This window comes from Rhamphochromis longiceps, linkage group LG4 (assembly GCF_057381845.1).
Source record: "Rhamphochromis longiceps isolate RC_006_pf linkage group LG4, R_longiceps_female_GT1.1, whole genome shotgun sequence".
Taxonomy (NCBI): domain Eukaryota; kingdom Metazoa; phylum Chordata; class Actinopteri; order Cichliformes; family Cichlidae; genus Rhamphochromis; species Rhamphochromis longiceps.
This window is the reverse complement of record NC_140560.1, coordinates 30,512,572-30,535,628: the sequence shown is the minus strand read 5'-3', so window position 1 is coordinate 30,535,628 and position 23,057 is coordinate 30,512,572. Positions and strand designations below refer to the sequence as shown.

The 23,057-nt window shown below is 41.8% G+C and overlaps 2 protein-coding genes across 2 annotated transcripts; both read right to left on the bottom strand.

Annotated features, from left to right (window-relative positions):
* Positions 1–7,254: 7,254 nt before the first annotated feature.
* Positions 7,255–12,115, bottom strand: LOC146672000 (ATP-dependent RNA helicase DHX58-like). The gene is made up of 12 exons (XM_085405267.1): positions 11,722–12,115; positions 11,378–11,607; positions 11,060–11,264; positions 10,794–10,984; positions 10,592–10,705; positions 9,485–9,617; positions 9,173–9,358; positions 8,832–9,082; positions 8,410–8,721; positions 8,138–8,325; positions 7,957–8,050; positions 7,255–7,871 (listed from the first exon to the last, which is right to left on the bottom strand). Exons 2-12 carry the CDS (start codon positions 11,552–11,554, stop codon positions 7,689–7,691), a joined length of 2,034 nt encoding a protein of 677 aa, XP_085261393.1. The 5' UTR covers positions 11,555–11,607; positions 11,722–12,115; the 3' UTR covers positions 7,255–7,688.
* Positions 12,116–15,627: 3,512 nt separating this feature from the next.
* dhx58 (DEXH (Asp-Glu-X-His) box polypeptide 58) lies at positions 15,628–20,224 on the bottom strand. Its single transcript, XM_085404449.1, has 12 exons — positions 20,164–20,224; positions 19,780–20,009; positions 19,481–19,685; positions 19,215–19,405; positions 19,013–19,126; positions 18,483–18,615; positions 18,172–18,357; positions 17,797–18,047; positions 17,375–17,686; positions 17,089–17,279; positions 16,908–17,001; positions 15,628–16,813 (listed from the first exon to the last, which is right to left on the bottom strand). Exons 2-12 carry the CDS (start codon positions 19,954–19,956, stop codon positions 16,628–16,630), a joined length of 2,040 nt encoding a protein of 679 aa, XP_085260575.1. The 5' UTR covers positions 19,957–20,009; positions 20,164–20,224; the 3' UTR covers positions 15,628–16,627.
* Between the last annotated feature and the right edge of the window lie 2,833 nt (positions 20,225–23,057).

The window sequence follows — 23,057 nt, the reverse complement described above, 5'->3', positions numbered from 1 at the left end:
GGAGGTTGGGTTTTCCTGCGGTTCCCCTCCAGGAGCCTCTTCAAGTGTCGGCTCTTAACGGCAGCCCGTTAGCAGAAATAACTCATCGCACAGCTGATCTGACCTTAGTTCTTTCTGGTAACCATGTCGAGAAAGTTTCCCTGTTTCTGTTTAGAGCCCCCGGCACACCATTGGTCTTGGGGTTCCCATGGCTCACACAACACAACCCGCAGATCGACTGGGCGCAGGGACGCGTGACAGGATGGAGCGAGTGGTGCCATGAACATTGTTTACGTGCAGCGGTGCCCAGTTTATTGCCCCTAACTCCAGCGGCTCAAGTGAAGGCACCTGATCTTTCAGCCGTCCCTCCGGAGTACCACGATTTGGCTCAGGTATTCAGCAAAGACCTGGCAGTGTCACTCCCGCCTCATCGCCCTTACGATTGCGGGATAGATCTGCACCCCGGCGCCCCATTACCCACCAGCCGGCTTTACAGCATCTCAAAACCCGAACGTGAGACGATGGAGCATTACATCACAGACTCCCTTGCTGCCGGTCTAATTCGCCCGTCCACGTCCCCGCTGGGGGCTGGATTCTTCTTTGTACAGAAAAAGGACAAGTCTCTCCGCCCCTGTATAGATTTTCGGGGCCTGAATCAGATTAGAGTCAAGAACAGATATCCCCTCCCTCTTCTGGCCTCAGCGTTCGAACTACTCCAGGGGGCGACCATCTTTTCCAAACTCGACCTCCGTAATGCATACCATCTGGTTCGTGTTCGCGAGGGGGATGAATGGAAGACGGCGTTTAACACCCATCTGGGGCACTTTGAATATTTGGTTATGCCTTTCGGACTCACCAACGCCCCCGCTGTTTTCCAAGCTATGGTTAATGATGTGCTGCGTGACTTTATTAACCACTTTGTGTTTGTCTATTTAGACGACATCCTCGTTTTCTCTAGGACCCGAGCCGAACACGTGAAACAGGTGAGACTGGTGCTGCAGCGTCTGCTGGAGAATCGGCTTTTCGTCAAGGGTGAGAAGTGCCAGTTTCATGTTCAGTCTGTGCCGTTTTTGGGGTTTATTGTGGAGAAGGGGCAGTTGCGAGCCGACCCTGCCAAAGTGAGGGCAGTGGTGGAGTGGCCCGAGCCCAAGACACGTCGGGAACTACAAAGGTTTCTCGGGTTCGCCAACTTTTATAGGAAGTTCATCAGAAACTTTAGTGCGGTGGTCACTCCTCTCACGCGGCTCACCTCTCCCAAGCAGCCTTTTCTCTGGTCTAGTTCAGCGCAGCGGGCGTTTGCTCATTTGAAACATCTGTTTTCCTCTGCTCCCATTTTGATCCAGGCTGACCTCACCCGACCATTCGTGGTGGAGGTGGACGCATCGGACTCAGGGGTGGGGGCCGTTCTCTCCCAGCGGGTGGAGGGCAAGCTGCACCCATGTGCCTTTTTCTCTCGACGGCTGACTCCAGCGGAACAAAATTATGATGTGGGCGATCGGGAGCTCCTCGCCATCAAACTGGCCCTGGAGGAATGGCGGCACTGGTTGGAGGGTGGAGAACACCCCGTTGTGATTTGGACAGACCATAAGAACTTGGCGTATATCCAGGCAGCTAAGCGTCTCAACGCTTGTCAAGCCAGGTGGGCCCTGTTCTTTACACGTTTCAATATCTCTATAACCTACAGACCGGGATCACGCAACACGAAGCCCGATGCTCTGTCACGCCAATTTTCGCCCCACATGGACGACGAAGAGAGGCAGAGACCCGTTCTGCCCGCCTCATGCGTCGTGGGGGCCATCACATGGGAGATTGAGAGGATGGTCAGAGAGGCCCAGCAGCAGGAGCCAGACCCAGGGACGGGCCCGGATGGACGGTTGTTCGTCCCCACAACGGTCCGGGGCAGAGTTATACACTGGGCCCACACCGCAAAGTTCTCCTGCCACCCTGGTAAGAACCGCACCATTAGTTTTTTGCGACGTTTGTTTTGGTGGCCCTCTCTCCTCAGGGATGTTCGGGACTATGTGGCGGCCTGTCCTACCTGTGCTCGGAATAAGACCCCCAGTGCTCCCCAGGCCGGTCTCTTGCACCCTCTGCCCGTCCCCAAGCGCCCCTGGTCGCACATCGCTTTGGATTTTGTCACCGGTCTACCGCCGTCGTCAGGTAACACGACCAGACTCACTGTTATAGACCGTTTTTCCAAGGCTGCGCACTTTGTGGCATTGCCTAAGCTCCCGACGGCCTTGGAGACTGCTCGGCTCCTCACTGATCATGTTTTTCGATTACATGGACTGCCATGGGACATTGTTTCTGATCGGGGTCCCCAGTTTACTTCTCGGGTGTGGAGGGCGTTTTGTTCGGAACTGGGGGCCGGAGTGAGTTTGTCTTCAGGTTTTCATCCTCAGACGAACGGTCAGGCGGAGCGGGCGAACCAGGAGTTGGAGTCTATGTTGCGCTGTGTGGTGTCCTCGAATCAATCCACCTGGAGTGGCCAATTAGCTTGGGTCGAGTACGCTCACAATTCCAGCACGTCGGCGGCCACTGGTGTGTCTCCGTTTGAGGCGTCGCTGGGGTACCAGCCGCCTCTACTCACCATCACTGAAGGCGAGCTGGCCGTCCCCTCCGTTCAGCATCACATGAGACGCTGCAGGCGAGCGTGGCGCGCCACTCGGGCGGCTCTGTTGAGGACGGCGGAACAGAATAAGAGGCTGGCTGATCGTCGCCGCACCCCTGCCCCTGCCTATCGTGTTGGGCAGCAGGTGTGGCTCTCCTCCAGGTATGTTCCTTTGCGGACTGAATCCAGGAAGTTGGCCCCGCGTTTCATTGGGCCCTTTTCGATCCAGGCTGTTCTGAACCCAGTGACTGTTCGCTTGGCCCTTCCTCGTGCCATGAGGATTCATAATGTGTTTCATGTTTCCCAGGTGAAACCGGTCCGGACCAGCCCTTTGTGCCCGCCCTCCGGGCCCCCGCCACCCACCCGGATTATCGACGGCGCCCCGGCGTATTCCATCTCCCGCATTATGGATGCCCGGCGCCGCGGTAGGGGCTTTCAGTTCTTGGTGGATTGGGATGGGTATGGTCCGGAAGAGCGTTCCTGGGTGCCGCGGTCTGCGGTTCTCGATAACGCCATGGTGAGGGAATTCCGCCGCCGGCACCCTGACAAGTTTGGTCGGTCGCCGGGAGGCTCCCATTGATGGGGGGGGTACTGTCACGGTTAGGTGGTCCTCACCGATTACCTTGCCACTTTTTGGGGGTGTTTGTGTGTACTGTGTCGTGTCTCCTCTCCATCTTGTGCATGTGTTTTGCTGCGGAGACATGTACCTCTGGAAGCCGTGGCACGGCACGGCAGCTGACCCGAGGGGTGGGTCCGGAGCTGGAAGCGTCGCACCTGGACGTAATTACTTTGCCGGCTACAACTGATCTGAAGCAGCCCTATTTAACGGTGCAGTCGAGTCACAACCAACGCTGGAACGTTGAACTAAACCGGGTAGCGTAATCGTGGCTAGTATACTCAGCTTGTGAAAGAGAGACGGTTGTATTACAGTGCGTGTGCTTTTCTCATCTGCCCTCAGGATTCAGAGATCGGAGGAGGAGCCGGCACAAGGAGCGGTTTGGGATTATTACAGCACTGTCACTGCGGGGAGAAGTCATCGTATAATTGCACTGCTCTTTCTGGATTACAGACTCGAACTATTGACTCACCTTTTCACTGTGAATAAATTCACTGTCACTCTGCAAGGAGTCTCGCACCTGAGTCCTTTAATTCCATTTCACCATGACATATTTATATAGTTTATAGCTTTATATTGTTTTTGTGATGAAGATTGCATTTAATTTAATTATATATGTTAAAGTTTATAAATACAAAACAGATATTCTCTTTTCTTCTAAAAGCTCAAAACTATACCGTGACATTCGCGGCCAGGTTGAGTGTTTATAAAAAATCTGACCACAACTAGGTCTACATACAGTGTAATCAGTAATTATATAACATTTCATAACTCTCGAGTAATTTTGCTGCTGCTTTGATATCCTGCTTTATGGACCAAAAGGCAGCTGTGCTTGTTTTGTCTTTTTAAGAGTTTATTTTTTGCCAGTAAAACAGCTGAACCATCTGCAGAGTTTAGGGGCATCAAAGGTCCTGATGAAGCACTTATGGGGAGTTCATCTTTGAGATTCTAGTAATCAAGCAGGCAGTTCTATCACAAGGAAAGCAGAAGAAAGAAACAAGACAGCGAGGAGCAGACAAAAGCTCAGGCAGAAAGAGGCAGACAGTAAAGACAAGCACCTCTTTTAAGCTGCTCCATAATAAAGCATGAAATAGGCTGGTTAAGTCGTGGCTCTGGCACGGACACTAGTCCACTTCAGAGAGCTACATCCTCAATCAAAGAAGAAATGCAACAACAAAGATGTACTCTGTGCACAGTATAATTGCTTTCATGTCCACAAAAACAGAAGCATCTGGGTGTTAAACAAATGAGGAAAAGCCCATCTCGGTGACAGCTTCACTTTACCCTAGGAGATATTTGTGTCTGTCTGTGTCCTGTGTGAGAGTCCTGGAGTGAGTATGTCTGACAGCTACACAGGAAAAAAACACTATTGTGTTGAACCGTTGACATCATGAATGTATTGGTTGTTTAGACCAGTTTGGCACTAGTCTAAAAGCTGTGAATTTAATGTGCAGGCAGAAAACCGACCCATCAAGCAACTGATGCACTTTAAAGATTCCATTCATATTGAAGCAGAGGCTTAAAAATCAACTGCTGAATAGCAGAATTTATAATAATAATAATAATGATAATTCTCCTCAAAATACATTTCGCTATTGCACAGAAAAATAAAGTAATTGAGAAATTAAGCTGAACTTTAACCAGATGAGACATGTGTACTCAATTGCTACAGAGCATCTACAAGTTTGTCCGCCCCTGAGAGGCTATTCATCCGCACTCAGAGCAACCTTAAGAAGCCAGCGCCTGGAAAGAACAAGGTCAGTATGTCATAATGAAATGCAAGTAATACCAACAGGCTGATAAGCATTAAATGAAAAAAGCTCATTTTGTGGTTGAAAAAAAAGAGATGCCAATTTGTAATTAGGCTAAATTAAAAAACACTTACAACATGCAGCTGAATCAGAAGAAAGGAACAGAGCAGTGCACCACAGTTTGCAGAAGCATCAGTATGGTTGACTGTCCTTCGTAGCTTAAAAAGAATCCAGCCAGCTGTGTTAGTTTCTTGGCTAATAAGCGGAGGTGGCCAGGTCACCTAGCTACCATTACAAGTTGCTAATTAGGTCAAATTGATCCTCAGTCAAATTGAAGGAGGCACTCAAGATTCATATTACCTGGCTGCCTGTAAGACAAATCTCTTCCTTCTCACCAAGAGGGTGAACACTGAGCCCCCATCTTTTAATTTTCATCTATTAGTACCACCATTTTTTCCTAGATTAATCATTATTTGAATTTTGAAAACAAAACAAAACAAGGGGACAACGTTGGCTCACACAGTTACATGGATAATTAAACATAGATCTGGGGGGGAAGTGTGCACACAAAATGTAAATAATAAATGCCCATCATTATTATTATTATGCATGACAAAATCACTGCAACTCTTAATATTGTTGAAAAATTAAATCTTGTTCAAAAAAGGCTAAACCCACGCTGATGTGAAAACAAGCATGTTCTGTTGGTGAACTTGTCTAATTAAAATTCACATTACAGTTCAGCTCCAACGCAGACTGTGAGTTTCCATGTCTCCAATGTCTCAAAAGACAGAATGTCCCCAGTGCCGCTTTCAAAACACGAGGATACGTTCTGTCTTGCTTGTACTTACAGATGTGTATGCCATAAAAGCTAATGATTCTATTGTGTGTCTTAAAGGATTCCCTATATCGTACAAACAAATCTACACTGCATTTGTGTATGTAATCTCTGTGTATGTACACCTACCTATGTAATCATTCATTGCTCAACTACTCCAACTTGCTTTAATTTCAGAAGACACCTAATTGCAATTAAGATGCATGGGGTGTTGAGCTGGGAAGTAAAAGGAAGTAATCAGTGCTGATTATAGAGCCAGAGCCTGATCAGAGTAAATCATATACTGACTGTACGTCTCCTCTGTGCCCGCCTGAATCGGAGTCGGGAATGAGACGGAACAGAGCCTGTTTTTAGTGTGATTATGTCCATGGCAGCACTACAGACTCCAGCTCGCTGCCAGATTTGAAAGGATTATGCCGCGTGTGACACCATGAGGTTGACCTAATCTTGTGGAGAGACACACAAAGATAATTTATGGGTCACATCGGACATGAATCTGTCCAATATGTTTTCCAGCTTTTAAATTTATAGTTTCCCCACCAGTCTCTTTAGTTTCAGTTTATGGGTTTGTTTTGCAAACGGTTCTATATAAAACACAAAGTGCTGCTTATGTATGTGGAGTTTGATTTGTGTATGTAAACACAGGAGCTTAACGAAACTCCAAGTCTAGCTGTCTAGGTCTGCATTCTGAGTGCTGCCAAAATGTGAGGGTTCTGAAAAACTGGTAAAGACATTATGCAACTAAATGTATTTTTTGAATTCTGTATGTTTAAATGAAAATTTGCAAGTATAATAAATCACTTCCCCTGTTTATTTGATATTAAATGATCCAAGCTGAAATGCATTAGCACATATTGATCTAGCGATGCAGAAGAAGCATGGTGATCTGAAACAGTCAAAACATTTCATGGCAGCATTCAGGTTATAGTTTAAATATGTAAACAGACGGTCTTTGAGGACGGTGTTTTTAAGTACCACCTTTTCATATAATGCTTTTTCTTGTACATCAGTTGACTGAAAAGAGTGCACAATATTTGCTTTGCTATGCTCCACACATACATCAGGAGACTATACCATCTCAATGTAGTCGCTAATGAGAAACTTCACTGAAACATTTGGGGAATGAATGCCTTGCTCAAGGGTTTTGACAAGTTTGACTGTGAGTAGAGTCATACATTCATTCTTTCTCAGCCTTATCTTTACTTTATCCATGTATTCCGACTCACTTCTATTACATCAGAGCCCCGGGCCATAGAGGGCCAATTTTTTAGTGTGAAAATCCACATGGAAAGCTTCAATCCTGGCTTTAGTCACACCATTTGTTAGCAGTAATGAGGGCAGATGAGAACTGTAGCGTTTTGCAGATTGTGAACATTGGCTATCCAACAGTGACACCTACTGGCTAATAAAGTCAAAATTAATCATTTCAAAAGACATGTCTGATTTTATTTGATATTAATTAATGTAACATTAATTCATATTAAACACACAAAAAGGGATTTAGACTTAGTAGACAATTTCTTAACATTAGGATAAGTATTTATATAAATGTCAGATGATCACTGTACTCCCACTTACATAATTCAAACACACATTGGTAATATTACATCTAAACTAATTGTAAAATAGCTAAAAATTCATGTAAAATGAATCTTTTCTTAATGACATGTCAAATGCTCATGGTTCATGTTCTTTGCTTCTGTACTTGACTTGAGATGTGAATGAGGAAATACTCTATGTACAAAACAAATGCAAATAATTACAAGCATGATTGGTGCATTAAAGGTTTTGGCACGCAGGGCTCGCAGAACAAAGACTTAACATCTGTGGAGCAAATCTGTGAAAAGAAACTCGAGAATAGGAAAACCCACACAGAGCTCTCTTATTGATGTCTTAATCGAGCAAGAAATTTTCCTGGCAGTACTCTTTAAAGTTGAACTCCTCAACAGTGAAAGGTACATCCTTCCACTTCTTCACTGGGAGCCGCTCTTGACCAGGGCTCTCCAGAACAAAGTTCTTAATGGCTAGATTTGGCAGTATGGCACACTTCTTGTACTTTATTTCATTTCCCCATTTCTGTAAATTTACACAAGAACAACACTCAGAATCCAACACGAGCATGAACGTAACATTATGTTTTGTTTTTATTTGAAGAGGGTACCTCGCTGCATATTTTACAGCCGATTGTACACCCAGGCTCCCAGTCCTCAAAGCTTCTTTTTAGAGTCAGTTGGTCTCCAAATGTATAGTGTTTCCTGAGGACAAACCAAAAGAAAAGATATTTTACTTTGTCCCCAACATGCTTTTGCGTTAACTCTTAGATCAGAACATATTTAACTCACTTAAAGTCAGGGTTGACGTTGACGTACATGTTCTCAACTAGCTTGATGTCACTGCCAGAAGCCACAGGGGTAAAACAGCTTCGACACAAGAGCTGGATACTGGAAGCAGTGTTACGACTCCTCTTCTCTGCTTGGCGCCTCTGTTCAATTTTGGTGCAAGTGACTACCATCTCTTGAAGCTGAGTAATCTGGAGACAAGGAAGAATGGAAGGTGATGTTAATACCACGGGGCTGTGAAATGTATTAAGGACTGGTAGAGTATATACGCTCACCTTTGTGCAAAAGTCTTGAGGGGTCATAGTTTGCACACGGTCAATGGCTTGTCCAGTCAGCTCCTCCAGATATTCATTCATGCGCTCTCGGCGATCTTCACGCCCGCCTGCTTGGGCTACGACTGCATACTGACTGTTTTTTGCTCGTGCACGTCCACTGGCCTGCTGCTGGGCGATCTCATTAGTAAGGAGTCCGTAGCGCACCACCAGGTTGCATTCAGGTATATCAAGACCTTCTTCGGCCACACTGGTGGAGATCAGGAGGTTCAGAGAACCCATACGGAAATTCCTGATTGTTTCTGCCTGTTCATTCTGTAAGAAATATGCAAATAAAAGCAAGGAAACATGCAGAAATGTCCATAGAGATGTTACTGAATGTGACTGACTCAAAGCTTATAGGCGAAGACTGTATATCATCATACCTGTGTCATGTAGGTGTTGCCATTACCAGCGCCGATGAAGATGTCTGCCTTGATGCCAGCTTCCTGCAATGCCCTGTTTTTGAGGACCCAGTCTTTCAGGCAGTGGGTGCTTTTACGAGTTTTACTGAAGATGATTGCCCTTGATGGGACACCTGACCCAAACTGTTGTAACAGAGTGCTCTGAAGTTCATCCATCTTTGGGTTATCAAAGCGAGAATCCATAGCAAGGTTCTTTAGCTCCACCTGATTCTCTGTGTGCCACAAAATAGTGACGCAAGTGATGGTTATATTTGCTGAAACCATGAAAATGTGGATTATAATGAAAATATGAGGACTCTCACCTTCAAAAAGTTCCAACAGGAAGGTGTCTGTCCCATCAATGGGATTGGTTCTCTTTTTGGAGTAATACTCCTCTAAGGAGCGATAAGCATCAATCATCCGTAAGGTGTCATTGATGAGGAGGGCATCATTATATTGCCTTAGGTGTAACGCACATTGTGCAAGCAGCCTGTTTTTCTCCTGTACGCCTGGTCAAAGAAACAGATGTAAGCAGAAGCATTGTTTCATCTAAAGATTTACTTACTCTAATTAATTCTATGAAAAAATATGCTCAAAACAAAATCACGTTACAAGGTTAAAAACTAAGTCTGTACCTCGGTGCTCTAGATTCACCACATCTGCCTCATATTCTTGTGTTCCGCACTCTTTAAGTCTGAAGTCTGGGGGAAGGTTCATGTGACTGTGGATGCTGTTCATCATCGATATCAGATGATCACGAAACGGATCCTCAAAGAAAAACACGTGTTTGTGTTTACTAGCAGATACTGTTTTTCAACAAGTGGTTGTTGTCCTGAAGCCAGCATTTGTATGATACCTCTGGGACAGCAACTGCTTCAGCCAATAACATAATATTATATTAAATATAAAAAAATGTTTACAGTCTGATACTACAGGGTTATTTTTTATTATATATTAAAATGTGCATTTGCTTCTTAGTTTAGTATTTTTCCATGATTTGTTTAAGATATCTAAACTTAATATGTGTGTGATAGCTAAGGGTCTCTGCTACAATGCAAGTTCAGCATACCCATGATAGCTTAACTGGTTTCACTAACTAACGTCAGTGGTAAAGCAAATGTGTTAAACAGGCCATTAAGTCAAACCTGAGTTTCCCAATGTAAAAGCATTTTCATGGGAAAGGCATGTTGTTGGCAACATGTGAGCAGTCAAAAACACAAACAGGTTTACAAGCAGCACAGTGAATTATTTCACAAAGAAAGGGAAAGTGGTAAAGCTCTGTCACTAAAACACTGGAAGATCTGATAGATTATTTCTTTTTTTTTCTTTAGATGTGCACTAGAAAACTTTACCATCATTTTTTTTCTAAATGAGCAAGTAAAGAATACATACAAAAACATTCAAATTTAGAGTTATCTTGCAATTTTCATATAAGATCAACAAGGTTAACAAGTGCTCTGTTTGTGTTTCATGCCAAGAGGTGATGTTAGGAATGGGAATAGAAACAAAGATAATAAGGGAAAAACATAAACTTTATAGAAGGATACGAAATATTTATCCCATATCTGGCAATTTCTTTTTTATTACAGCAAATGAAAACCTGCTTCTAGTGCTACTGTCACAAAAACAACAACAACAACAACAACAACAATAACAACAACAACGTGTTGTTTTTATAAATACAAGAAAATTGTAATTTTCGTATTTCAAATAAATAAAAACAGGTATAAAAATATGCTTACTTTAAGTCTTTCTTTTACAATTTTGAAGCTTTTTCTGGGTTTGGGCACCACTTCCTTCAGTTCAGATGCATATTCTTTAGCTGAAACTATGACTGAGTCCAAGTTGGCACAAATCTGAAAGGAGGAGCATTTTCAAGCAAAGCCAGCTAATTAAATAGAGATAAATTATATAAAAAGCTCAAATAAAAAATGAATCCCTGACCTCCAGTACATGCTCCACAGCCTTGTCCAGGGTCTTTGCGCCTCCTGTTCCTGGAGATGCTGTGAGGCCCAAGATCTGTGGCAGTGGTTTTTCTCCCTTCAACTTTTTCTCCACATAGAGTCTCATTACTTTGTTGTAGGCTTCCTCCTTGTGAGTATGGTGGCACTCATCAATTATCAGCAGAGTAATATCTGTAGAAAATCCTCAAGTCAGTTCATTTCAGCATAAAAGCATAATCAGACATGTTTAAGCTCACTTTGACTCACCTGAGAGCTCGACATGTCTTGCTTCCTCTTTGTTAATCAGAGCGTTGTACAAGATCTGCGCTGTGCAGATGACTACTTGTGACTGCTTCACCACTAACCCAAAAAAGTCCTTTTCCTTATTCTCTCCACTGACTTTCTTAATAATGAAGGTACCACCCAGGTGAGGCTCAAACTCTTTGTTGTAGTGTTGGTCAACAAGATGAACCTGAATTATAGAGCACATCAAAAACATTATATTTAGTCACCTTTAGTCACAGCAGGTGTATAATAGTTTTTTTTTGTCTTAAAAATTAAATCCCCTCATTCTGTTTTAGGTACCTTGTTTACGAGGACCATCACTTTAGCATTTGGTGTGGTCTCCAGGTGTTTTTTGGCCACATACACTGCAGCGCGGGTCTTTCCACCTCCTGTCGGTAACCATATTATGATGTTCTCTCCTTTAAGAGCCCTTTCAACCACTTCCTGCTGGTAGTTATGCAGTCCAAAATCTGCCATTTCGCAGTGCCCTTTTGTTCAGTAATATTTTTGCGTGGCATAGAATACAGATACTGTAGAAGAGAAATGGACACCCAGTTGTGACTTCAAACTCTTAGCCTTAAAAGTCTGCTGGAGCAAAGCTAGTGACAAAACAAACAGAAAGAAAGTCAGCCTTCTGAACTCACCAGTGACGAAGCTCTGTGTAGTTTTGTCTCTTTTTCAGCCGTCACAAGACAGTTGCAAGCTGGTGATGTTTTCAATTTTGTTTGGACTGCCCATGTCACGTGGAAACTGGAAAATGAAACTTATCTGAACTCAGAAAGTTGGCCCTCATGAGGGAGTCTCTGGATGAACAGAAGGTGATTACTAAAATATCTACTCTTAACTCGCTCTGCCTATTGTTTTTAGTTTTGCTTTCCTCATGTAACAAACAGCTTGTTAGTGTTGCAAAAAAAAAAAAAATCCCCTTGTCTGTTTTAATGTCAGCTCACGTAACTTGATCTCTACCCTCTGGCAAAAGAGCTTCAGCAGTATTTGGTTTCAGTTTCCTTTCATTGTGTTACAGTCAAATTCTTCATCTTTACAATGTAGTCTAAATGTTTATAGATCTAAACCATAAAAAACTAATTTCAGCTGTTAGTTGACAATGACATTTTCTAAAGACTGAGCTCAAATGAAACATCTAAATTTGAGATAATCAATGTATGCACAATATCATATTTTTGTAAACTAATTTGTAGTATTACATCTAAGTGCACTTTAAAATGACTACAATGGTTCATGGAAGTTCATCTTTTTGATTACATAAAGTGTACACGATGGTTAAGGTTCATGTTACAGCAGGAGATGGTTTTATCATTTGCTTCTGTGCTGGACTTGAGAGGAAAGTGAAGAACTCCTTACAACAACATGCAAAGGGGATGATACAATGGCCGTGGTCTGGGTTCATTCAAACGTCCAGCTGCAAAATGATTAACTTGCATTTTCTTAATGAAAATAGGCTCACAAACTCCAGTAGATTGCAAAAGAAAACCCCCTTTCCTCCCTTACAGGGGTCTCAATTGTGAGAACGTCATGATGTTAACAAATATTTATTTCTCTTTCAATGTTTTCCTTCCACCCTGAATCTCCAAAGAAAAATACATAGTCACTGTGGATAGGGTCTTCTTGTACGTTATCCTATTCCTGTGTATTTACATAAGAACAACACAATCCCTAACTATGGATCTATTTGTACTAGGGCTGCAACAGAAGACTATTTTGGTAGTCGACTAATCTGCCAATTTTTCTTTGATTAGTCAACGAGTATTTCAATAACTCTTATCTTCGCTTCCTGTAGGCAAACCTGTTCTAGGGTATCTCACCTGCTCAGGTGATTAGCTAGCATATCCTGAGAAGTTTCCGGTAAGCTAACATAAACATGAACATAAACATTACTGTACAAGCATTAACATGGAATTACTGTACAAACGTTAACATAAACACGGTCAACGCAACGCACTAGCTCTCTCAAACTGACTCATTCAGAGTTGACGTCACAGCTCCAGGGTGCTTCCTGTAACTGCGGTCAAGTGAGCCCTCACACACGAAGTCAGGTCAAGCTAGCCGCACCGCCAGCCGCACCTACAATCGTATTGCACTTTTCTTCCGTATATTACGGTACGGGTGCCGACTGGCTTAGAAGCGCTTCTGGATACTTGCATTTTTCCTTTTCTCAATTCTCAAGTACGCGAGTCCGTTCTCATTTTAGACTGCAGGACCAGCAGCTGGTGCTGTGTACAAGTATGGGCATCATCAGTGACAGAGATGCCAAAAGGAAGAGCAAATTCATCTGCAAGGTTAGAAGCAGCACTGGTGGGCGAAGGTCAGAGGTCACTGAACAAACGGTTCTCCATTATAGACACCCCATCACACCTGCTTCATTCCACCTTTGTAAAGCAGCATAGCTTCTTCTCCCTCTAACTGATTCAACCTTTCAGCCATGAAGTACACGTCAGGAAATCATTCCTATTGTTATGTCTGTAAAAGTGTACAATAACTCTTCGGTATGTGGCACGATCAATACAATGTCTGTGCCTTCACCTGGAGACTGGCGGTCCATCACACAAGGATTCCAGGAGCGCTGGAACTTCCCTCTCTGCTGTGGAGCTCTGGATGGGAAGCACGTCCAGAAAAAGGCCCCCCCCATACATCATATAGGAGACACACACATCAATATACACTAAATATTTACTTCATTTCTTTTTTTGTGGTGCCCAAATTTATGCACCTGCTTAAATTTTCTTTAAACAATTATTGCACACTTTTTGTAAATCCAGTAAACTTCTTTTCACTTCTCAAATATCGCTGTGTGTCTCCTATATGATATATTTAACTGACATTTTTTATTGTAACAACCAACGATTAATACGGGAAAATAATGGCTATTAACAAGGTTGCCCAAACTTTTTTGCGGTGTGAACACACCATAGAATCCAGTGAAATATTCACGTCACCTTTAACAATTTTCTTGTTATAGAATTAAAAAAATACACAATATCAAAAATACAGCACAGCAGTTTAGTTGGGGATAAGGTCAGGTTGAACAAAAATATACAGTATAGTGAGAAGACAAATGTATTGTCAACTCTTACCGAATTTGTAATTCTTTTTATTATTTTTAACGTGTAGTGTAATAATTATATATTAATGTATATCATATAAATATATATATATATATATAGCTAATATTTCAAATCTCGAAGTGGATTAAGAAGTAAAATAGTGAAAAATGCAAGTATTCAGAAGACTGTTTCTAACCCAGTCGGCACCCGTACCGTAATATGTGTATGAAAAGTGCAACAGGATTGTATAGGTGCAGCTGGCGCCAGGGCTCACTTGATCGCAGTCTTCCTGTAGTGTACTGCAGTGTAGTATACCTTGTATTACAAAAACATATTTATTAGTAGACAGTATAATTCTGCGTCTACAAATTTTTATAGTCGACATCATCGATTATGTCGACAAATCGTGCAGCCCAATTTGACACTAGTGTTTAAAGTATTATTAAATTATAGTATTATTATTATAGTATTATTAAACACAGTATTAAAGTCTGTGCCCTGTTTAAATTACTATATCTGATTCTACATCCAGGCGCCCAGTTCCCAAAATGTTAGAAATGTTGACGTTCACTGACCTGAGAGCACAACATGTCTTAATACCTCCTTGTTAGTCAGAGCATTGTATAAGAGCTGTGCTGTGCAGATGAAAGGCTCTGACGTCTGCACCAGTAACACAAAGAAATGCTTCTTATTGGTCTCTCCACTGACTTGGTCCAGCTCTTTGCTCTCAAACTCTTTTCTTCAGGATTGGCCAACAAGACAAACCTAAATTGTGGATTGCATTAAATAATAACTTGTCATCATCTTCAGCTAGAGAAGTTTGACATAGCCAGGCTTTCTGTCTTAGTTAAGCCAGGCTTTCTGCTTAGGGCTCTGTGTGCACTCAGAGGAAATAAAGCATTTGATGGATCATTTTACACTTCTTCTGCACAAAAATGACAGATTTGACAGATGCCTAGTTCAGAGACACTACGAGTCAGTCAAATAAAGATGTATAAAGAATATTTACAGCTAAAGCCAGCACTGGTGTTGCAAATAAGTCAAGAGAGCTGCAGACAATCAGTAATAATTTGAATTAATGAGTTTATAGATTTATTTTACAACTCAGTAATAAATTACATCTAAACTTAAGCTCTAAAATAGATCTAATAAAGATTCAGTGTTCAGACCTGATACTATCCCACTGCTTATTGAAGGTTAAATGCCTCATCCGTGGCCAGATCACAGCAAAATATATATTTTTTGACTTATCCTTGGGAATAAGTCTGCTTTAAACAGACTTTATAATTGTAAAACATGTATGCCTTACTCCAGTGTGACAAATTGCAATTTGAAATAATCATATCTCTAATGTAGATCAGTTATATGGTGTTAAACCACAACAGTTAAAATACATAACTATGTATTGATCCAGTAATACTGAGGGTGCATCCCCAGGTGTTAAAACATTACATTAAAGTCTCTGAAGTCAGCATTTTCACATATCCTTTTTTTTTTTTAATGTTTTTATGTAACAGTTTTATACAGAGATATAAACAGAAATATATATTTTTATATCCTCATCCCAGCAAATAACGTGTGTCTATTCAGTCAACTGAATGCACATCTCTTTTACAGTGGTTGCCTAGACACATCAGAAGGCTGCACAACCGTGCTCCTGACGTGGATAATACCATAATTTATAGAAACAGTTGGGGATTAAATGCTTTGCTCATGGGTCTGTCATGTTTGACTGTGGCCTGCAAGTCATTCATTCTCAGTATATTTCCACATTATCTGCAGATTCAGACATTTCCATTACATCCACATCTTTCAATGTGAAAATCCTCGTGGAAAGCTTTAATCCTGGCTTTACGAAAACATTTCTTGTGCTATCCAAGACTGACACCTACTGATTAATAAAGGCAAACTTATGAAAAATCAATCATTTCAAAAGGAGCATTTGTTTAAATTAATCAAATTTAGATTTAGTTAAAAAAATTATATGCTACAATATAGAAAAAATAAAAAGGATGATTTCATCTGTTAGTGAACAATGATAATTCTTAAGATTAGGCTCTCATAAAACATCTGATTTAGTTACAGAAATTGTCCACAATGTCAAACTTCATACACACATCAACAGCATTACATCTGAACACATTTTAAAATAGCTAAAACAGTTCATGTTAATTAATCTCCTCTTGATGGCATGTCACATATTCATGATGTTTAAGGGTCATGTTATAGAAGAACGCAAATGAACTCAGGCACTGGGCATAAACGAAGCATTCACTAATTGCTAATTATAAACATGACTGATGCACTAAGGTTTTTAGCTGCCTCAGGCACCATGGAACAATGACCGAGCATATGTGGAGTGAATTTTTCAAGTCTGTGTTCATGCAAACATCCAACCATACAACAGTATGGTGTTCTAAAAGAAACTGGAGTCTCAAAATCAAGTAAAGTGCAGAAGAAAACCACACAGAGCTTTCTGGTTTGTGGCTCAATCAAAGAGGTCAGGGAAGTTTTCCTGGCAGTACTCTTCATAGTCAAAGTCCTCAACAGTGAAAGGTACATCTTTCCATTTCTTTACTGTTATCCTGCCTTTGGGGGTTTCCAGGGCAAAGTTCTTAATGGCTAGATTTGGCATTAAGACATGCTTTTTGTATTTTATCTCGAATCCCCATTCCTGTGAATGTGTATAAGAATAACAGTCAGATTCCAACATGAGCATGAACTGTGGATCTATTTAGATACAGTATTAAACAGTGAGTTCACTGTACCTTGTCGCATTTTTTGCATCTGATTCTACACCCAGGCTCCCAGTCCTCAAAGCTCCTTTCTAGAATCACCCGCTCTGCAACTTTGTAGTGATTCCTGAGGACAAACAAGAAGCAAAGATATTTTTATTTGGTCTCAACATACTTCTGCTTTAACTCTTAGATCAGAACATCTTTAACTCACTTAAAGTCAGGGCTGACGTTGACATATTGCGTATTGTCAACAAGTTGAATGTCACTGCCAGAAGCCACAGGGGTAAAACAGTTTCGACACAAGAACTGGATATTGGAAGCAGTATTACTCCTCCTCTTCTCCATTTTGCAGCTTTCTTCAATTTTACTAGAAATAATTGCCTTTTGTTGAAGCTCACTTAACTGGAATCACAGAGGAATGGATGATAATGTTAGTAACACTGGGCAGTGAGAGTGAGAGCAGTAAGTTATGGCTCGGTAGTGTCCTTAAACATCACCTTTAAATAAAACTCGTGGTGACTCATACGTTGCACACGGTCAATGGCTTTACCAGTCAGCTCCTCCAGATATTCATTGATGCGCTCTCTGCGATGTTCACGCCCGCCTGCTTGGGCTACGACTGCATACTGACTGTTTTTTGCTCGTGCACGTCCACTTGCCTGCTGCTGGGCGATCTCATTAGTAAGGAGTCCGTAGCGCACCACCAGGTTGCATTCAGGTATATCAAGACCTTCTTCGGCCACACTGGTGGAGATCAGGAGGTTCAGAGAACCCATACGGAAACTCCTGATTGTTTCTGCCTGTTCATTCTATAAGAAATATGCAAATAAAAGCATGGAAACATGCAGAAATGTCCATAGAGATGTTACTGAATGTGACTGACTCAAAGCTTATCGGTGAAGACTGTATATCATCATACCTGTGTCATGTAGGTGATGCCATTACCAGCACCAGTGAGGATGTCTGCCTTGATGCCAGCATCTTTCAATGCCCTGTTTTTGAGGACCCAGTCTTTCAGGCAGTGGGTGCTTTTGCGAGTTTTACTGAAGAGAATTCCTCTTGATGGGACACCTGACCCAAACTGTTGTAACAGAGTGCGTTGAAGTTCATCCATCTTTGGGTTCTCAAAGCGAGAATCCATAGCAAGGTTCCTTAGCTCCACCTGATTCTCTGTGTGCCACAAAATAGTAATATTTTTATTGGCTGAAATCATCAAACGTTGCATTATGAGCTACAAAATAAAGTTATGGTATTAACACATAACAGCAAGTGATGAAAATGTTAGGATTTTCACCTTCAAAAAGTCCCAACAAGAAGAAGTCTGTCCCATCAATGGCCTTGGTGCTCTTTGTGGAGTAATACTCCTCTAGGGAACGATAAGCATCAATCATCCTCAAGGTGTCATTGATGAGGAGGGCATCATTGTACTGCCTGAGGTGTAACGCACATTGTGCAAGCAGTCTGTTGTTGTCTCGTACTCCTGGTCAAAGAGGACAGATACAAACAGCAGTATTCTTTTATTTAAATACTGATTACCTTAACTCTCACAAAATCCGTTGTATTTACCGCTGCCATCAGCAGAAGGATTAAATGCTACGGTCTTACCTCGCTGTTCCAGAACCACCACATCTGCTTCATATTCTTGTGTTCCACACTCTCTCAGTTTGAAGTCTGGAGGAATATCCATGTAACCGTGGATAATCGTCATCATTGACTTCAGATGATCACCAAAAGGATCCTCAAAGAAAAACATGTATTTGTGGTTACTAGCAGGTCCCAATTTTTGCCAGGTGGCTGTCATCCCAGGGCAAAAAATGCCTCAGACAGTCAGTCAGTGATGTGACACCCAAGAGCCCTTTAAGCACAGGCAAAATTAAAAGGAAATTTTTGAAAATCTTTATTTTAGATTCTGCTACTACAGATATATTTGACTCTTATATTAGCATTTTTCCAAGGTGGAATTAAATTAACACTAGTCTTGGGAGTGGCAATAAAAGTATTTGTGGTCTTTTCTGAGGTGAACTAGTAGATGAGGCTTTTACCCATTAGTCTCTCAGTGCATTTGTTCATGTTACAAGAAAATGCAGTTTTTCAAAATCCATCAGTTTTTTGTTTTTTTTTAAATATCTGCTTACTCTATCTCTCATGTTGACAATGTTGAAGGTTTTTCTGGGTCTGGGCACCACTTCCTTCAGTTCAGGAGCATACTGTTTAGTTGAAACTATGGCTGAATCCAAGTTGGCACAAATCTGAAAGGAGGAGCATTTTCAAGCAAAGCCAGCTAATTAAATAGAGATAAATTATATAAAAAGCTCAAATAAAAAATGAATCCCTGACCTCCAGTACATGCTCCACAGCCTTTTCCAGTGCCTTTGCGCCTCCTGTCCCTGGGGATGCTGTGAGGCCCAAGATCTGTGGCAGTGGTTTTTCTCCCTTCAGCTTCTTCTCCACATAGAGTCTCATTACTTTGTTGTAGACAGACTCCTTGTGAGTATGGTGGCACTCATCAATTATCAGCAGAGTAATATCTGTAGAAAATCCTCAAGTCAGTTCATTTCAGCATAACAGCATAATCAGACGTGTTTAAGCTCACTTTGACTCACCTGAGAGCTCAACATGTCTTGCTTCCTCCTTGTTAATCAGAGCATTGTACAAGATCTGTGCTGTGCAGATGACCACATCTGACTCTTGCACCACTAACCCAAAAAAGTCTTTTTCATCACTCTCTCCGCTCACTTTCCTAACAGCATAGCGTAGACCCAGGTGAGGCTCAAACTCTTTGTTGTAGTGTTGGTCAACAAGATGAACCTGAATAATAGAACACATCAAAAACATTATATGAAGTCATCTTCTTATACCAGTTTTACGATGGTTTTTATTGCCCTTTTTCTGTTTTAGGTACCTTGTTTACGAGAACCATCACTTTAGCATTTGGTGTGGTCTCCAGGTGTTTTTTGGCCACATACACTGCAGCGCGGGTCTTTCCACCTCCCGTCGGTAACCATATTATGATGTTCTCTCGTTTAAGAGCCCTTTCAACCACTTCCTGCTGGTAGGTATATAGTCCAAAATCTGACATTTTCCAGTGTCTTTTTGTCCAATAATACTTTAGAATGGCATAGATTTCAGATACTGTAGAAAAGAAATGGACACCACATTGCAATTTGAAGGCTTAAACGTCTGTAGGACTAAAGCTGGTGACAAAACAAGCAAGCATTCTGAGAGGCATAGTGAATAGAAACACTTGATATCATTTATATATGAAGAAAATGTAATTTTAACTCACCAGTCAGTGCTGACAGAGCTCTGTGTTGTTCTGCTTCTTTCCTCTTCCGCTGTCACCAGGCACTGCAAGTTGGTGAGGTTTTAAACTCTGTTTGGACAGGCTGTGTCACGTGGAAATTGGAAAACGAAACCTCTATGTTCTCAGAACAGTGGGCCTCACGAGGGAGTCTCTTGAAGAACGGCAGCAGGTGATCATTATGCAGTGACAAGGGAAGAATGAGCTTCACTAAAATAAAGTAGGTTCTTCTAAGAAAAGCCACACCCAAGGTACTGCTTAGAAATCGATTTATTTATTTGTCAAGGTAATTCCCTAACTTAACGTATTCATTGTTTGTAGTTTTGTTTTCCAGACACAGCTTGTCAGAATTAGTCTTTAAAAAAGGCATGGGGATTTTTTACATGTACTCATTCACTTGTTTTCTGCCCTCTGGCAAGAAAAGAGCTTCAACAGTATTTGGCTGCGTTACAGAGCTTGGGTACAGCTTAAGTCACCATCAAAAAAGTTGTGCCATCTGAAAACATATAAACTCACAAGTAAGAATAACCAAAACCAAAAACTAAAACCATAGTTGCCCTTTTTTCAAAGGAGCTTGGAAAGAAAGTGGCTTCTTCAGTTCTAAAACCAAACGGCGGAGAATCTCAGGTATGTAAACCTTAATAGTGGTTGTCCCTTAAGAGGGTGATAGGCCTCGCCGTATCATGTGACCTAAGGTAACGTGACGCAAGGTGTGAATCGGGGTTAAGGCACCTTGGAAGGGATCTCAGAACTGCACTGAAGGTGGAATAAGCCACCCACTCTGTTCAGCTATGGCCTCTTTTACTCCACTTTGAAACCATTGTCATCTTCTCAATTCAAATTGCGAACATTGGCATTCTTAAGAGAGTGACCTTTAACCTTTAGCTGCAGATGTACCACTGAGTCGAGGTGGCTCTTCTATATTACACCATGCATGGTTTTTTTGGACTGGCTGTTTAGAACTGAAGAAGCCTCTCGGATGAGAGAAGACACATCGTCATGAAACTTTAAAAAGTCCTGTGGCTTTCATTCTAAGCTCTGTAATTAGTTGGCACATTGTGTAAAATATCAAAAACAAGATGCAATTATCTGCAGATCTCGTAAAGCGTTAAAAGAGGAGAGCATGCTACACTATGGTGAACACGGGCCTCTACCAAATTTTTTGCAACATGTTGCTGCCATCAAATCCAAAGTGACCACATTTTTTCTCTTTAAAATAGTACAGTTTCTCAGTTTAAACATTTGGTGTGTTTTACTATGTTCTACTGTGAATAAAATGTGGGTTTATGAGATTTGCAAACCATTGCTTTGTTCTTTTATTTACATTTTATATAGGGCTCCATATTTTGGAATTGGGGTTGTACTTCAAAGCAGTCCAGCTCGTTTAATTTTTCATAGTACAGGGAGTACACAATTATTAGGCAAGTTGTATTTTTGAGGAATAATTTTATTATTGAACAACAACCATGTTCTCAATGAACTCAAAAAACTCATTAATAACAAAGCTGAATGTTTTTGGAAGTAGTTTTTAGTTTTAGCTATTTTAGGGGGATATCTGTGTGTGCAGGTGACTATTACTGTGCATAATTATTAGGCAACTTAACAAAAAACAAATATATACCCATTTCAATTATTTATTTTTACCAGTGAAACCAATATAACATCTCCACATTCACAAATATACATTTCTAACATCCATCCATCCATCCATCTTCATCCGCTTTATCCGGGGCCGGGTCGCGGGGGCAGCAGCCTAAGCATTTCTGACATTCAAAAACAAAACAAAAACAAATCAGCGACCAATATAGCCACCTTTCTTTGCAAGGACACTCAAAAGCCTGCCATCCATGGATTCTGTCAGTGTTTTGATCTGTTCACCATCAACATTGTGTGCAGCAGCAACCACAGCCTCCCAGACACTGTTCAGAGAGGTGTACTGTTTTCCCTCCTTGTAAATCTCACATTTGATGATGGACCACAGGTTCTCAGTGGGGTTCAGATCAGGTGAACAAGGAGGCCATGTCATTAGTTTTTCTTCTTTTATACCCTTTCTTGCCAGCCACGCTGTGGAGTACTTGGACGCGTGTGATGGAGCATTGTCCTGCATGAAAAGTATGTTTTTCTTGAAGGATGCAGACTTCTTCCTGTACCACTGCTTGAAGAAGGTGTCTTCCAGAAACTGGCAGTAGGACTGGGAGTTGAGCTTGACTCCATCCTCAACCCGAAAAGGCCCCACAAGCTCATCTTTGATGATACCAGCCCAAACCAGTACTCCACCTCCACCTTGCTGGCGTCTGAGTCGGACTGGAGCTCTCTGCCCTTTACCAATCCAGCCACGGGCCCATCCATCTGGCCCATCAAGACTCACTCTCATTTCATCAGTCCATAAAACCTTAGAAAAATCAGTCTTGAGATATTTCTTGGCCCAGTCTTGACGTTTCAGCTTGTGTGTCTTGTTCAGTGGTGGTCGTCTTTCAGCCTTTCTTACCTTGGCCATGTCTCTGAGTATTGCACACCTTGTGCTTTTGGGCACTCCAGTGATGTTGCAGCTCTGAAATATGGCCAAACTGGTGGCAAGTGGCATCTTGGCAGCTGCACGCTTGACTTTTCTCAGTTCATGGGCAGTTATTTTGCGCCTTGGTTTTTCCACACGCTTCTTGCGACCCTGTTGACTATTTTGAATGAAACGCTTGATTGTTCGATGATCACGCTTCAGAAGCTTTGCAATTTTGAGACTGCTGCATCCCTCTGCAAGATATCTCACTATTTTTGACTTTTCTGAGCCTGTCAAGTCCTTCTTTTGACCCATTTTGCCAAAGGAAAGGACGTTGCCTAATAATTATGCACACCTGATATAGGGTGTTGATGTCATTAGACCA

What these genes read in the sequence shown, in the direction of transcription:
- LOC146672000 (XM_085405267.1), bottom strand. Translation starts at nt 11,554, where the DNA reads ATGGCAGATTTTGGACTGCATAACTACCAGCAGGAAGTGGTTGAAAGG. An exon ending in CTGTGGAGCATGTACTGGAG is followed by an intron (nt 10,706 to 10,793) that starts GTCAGGGATTCA and finishes TCCTCCTTTCAG; the next exon opens with ATTTGTGCCAACTTGGACTC. An exon ending in AACGTCAACCCTGACTTTAA is followed by an intron (nt 8,051 to 8,137) that starts GTGAGTTAAATA and finishes GTTTGTCCTCAG; the next exon opens with GAAACACTATACATTTGGAG.
- dhx58 (XM_085404449.1), bottom strand. Translation starts at nt 19,956, where the DNA reads ATGTCAGATTTTGGACTATATACCTACCAGCAGGAAGTGGTTGAAAGG. An exon ending in GGTGGTTCTGGAACAGCGAG is followed by an intron (nt 18,358 to 18,482) that starts GTAAGACCGTAG and finishes CTCTTTGACCAG; the next exon opens with GAGTACGAGACAACAACAGA. An exon ending in GCATCACCTACATGACACAG is followed by an intron (nt 17,687 to 17,796) that starts GTATGATGATAT and finishes TATTTCTTATAG; the next exon opens with AATGAACAGGCAGAAACAAT.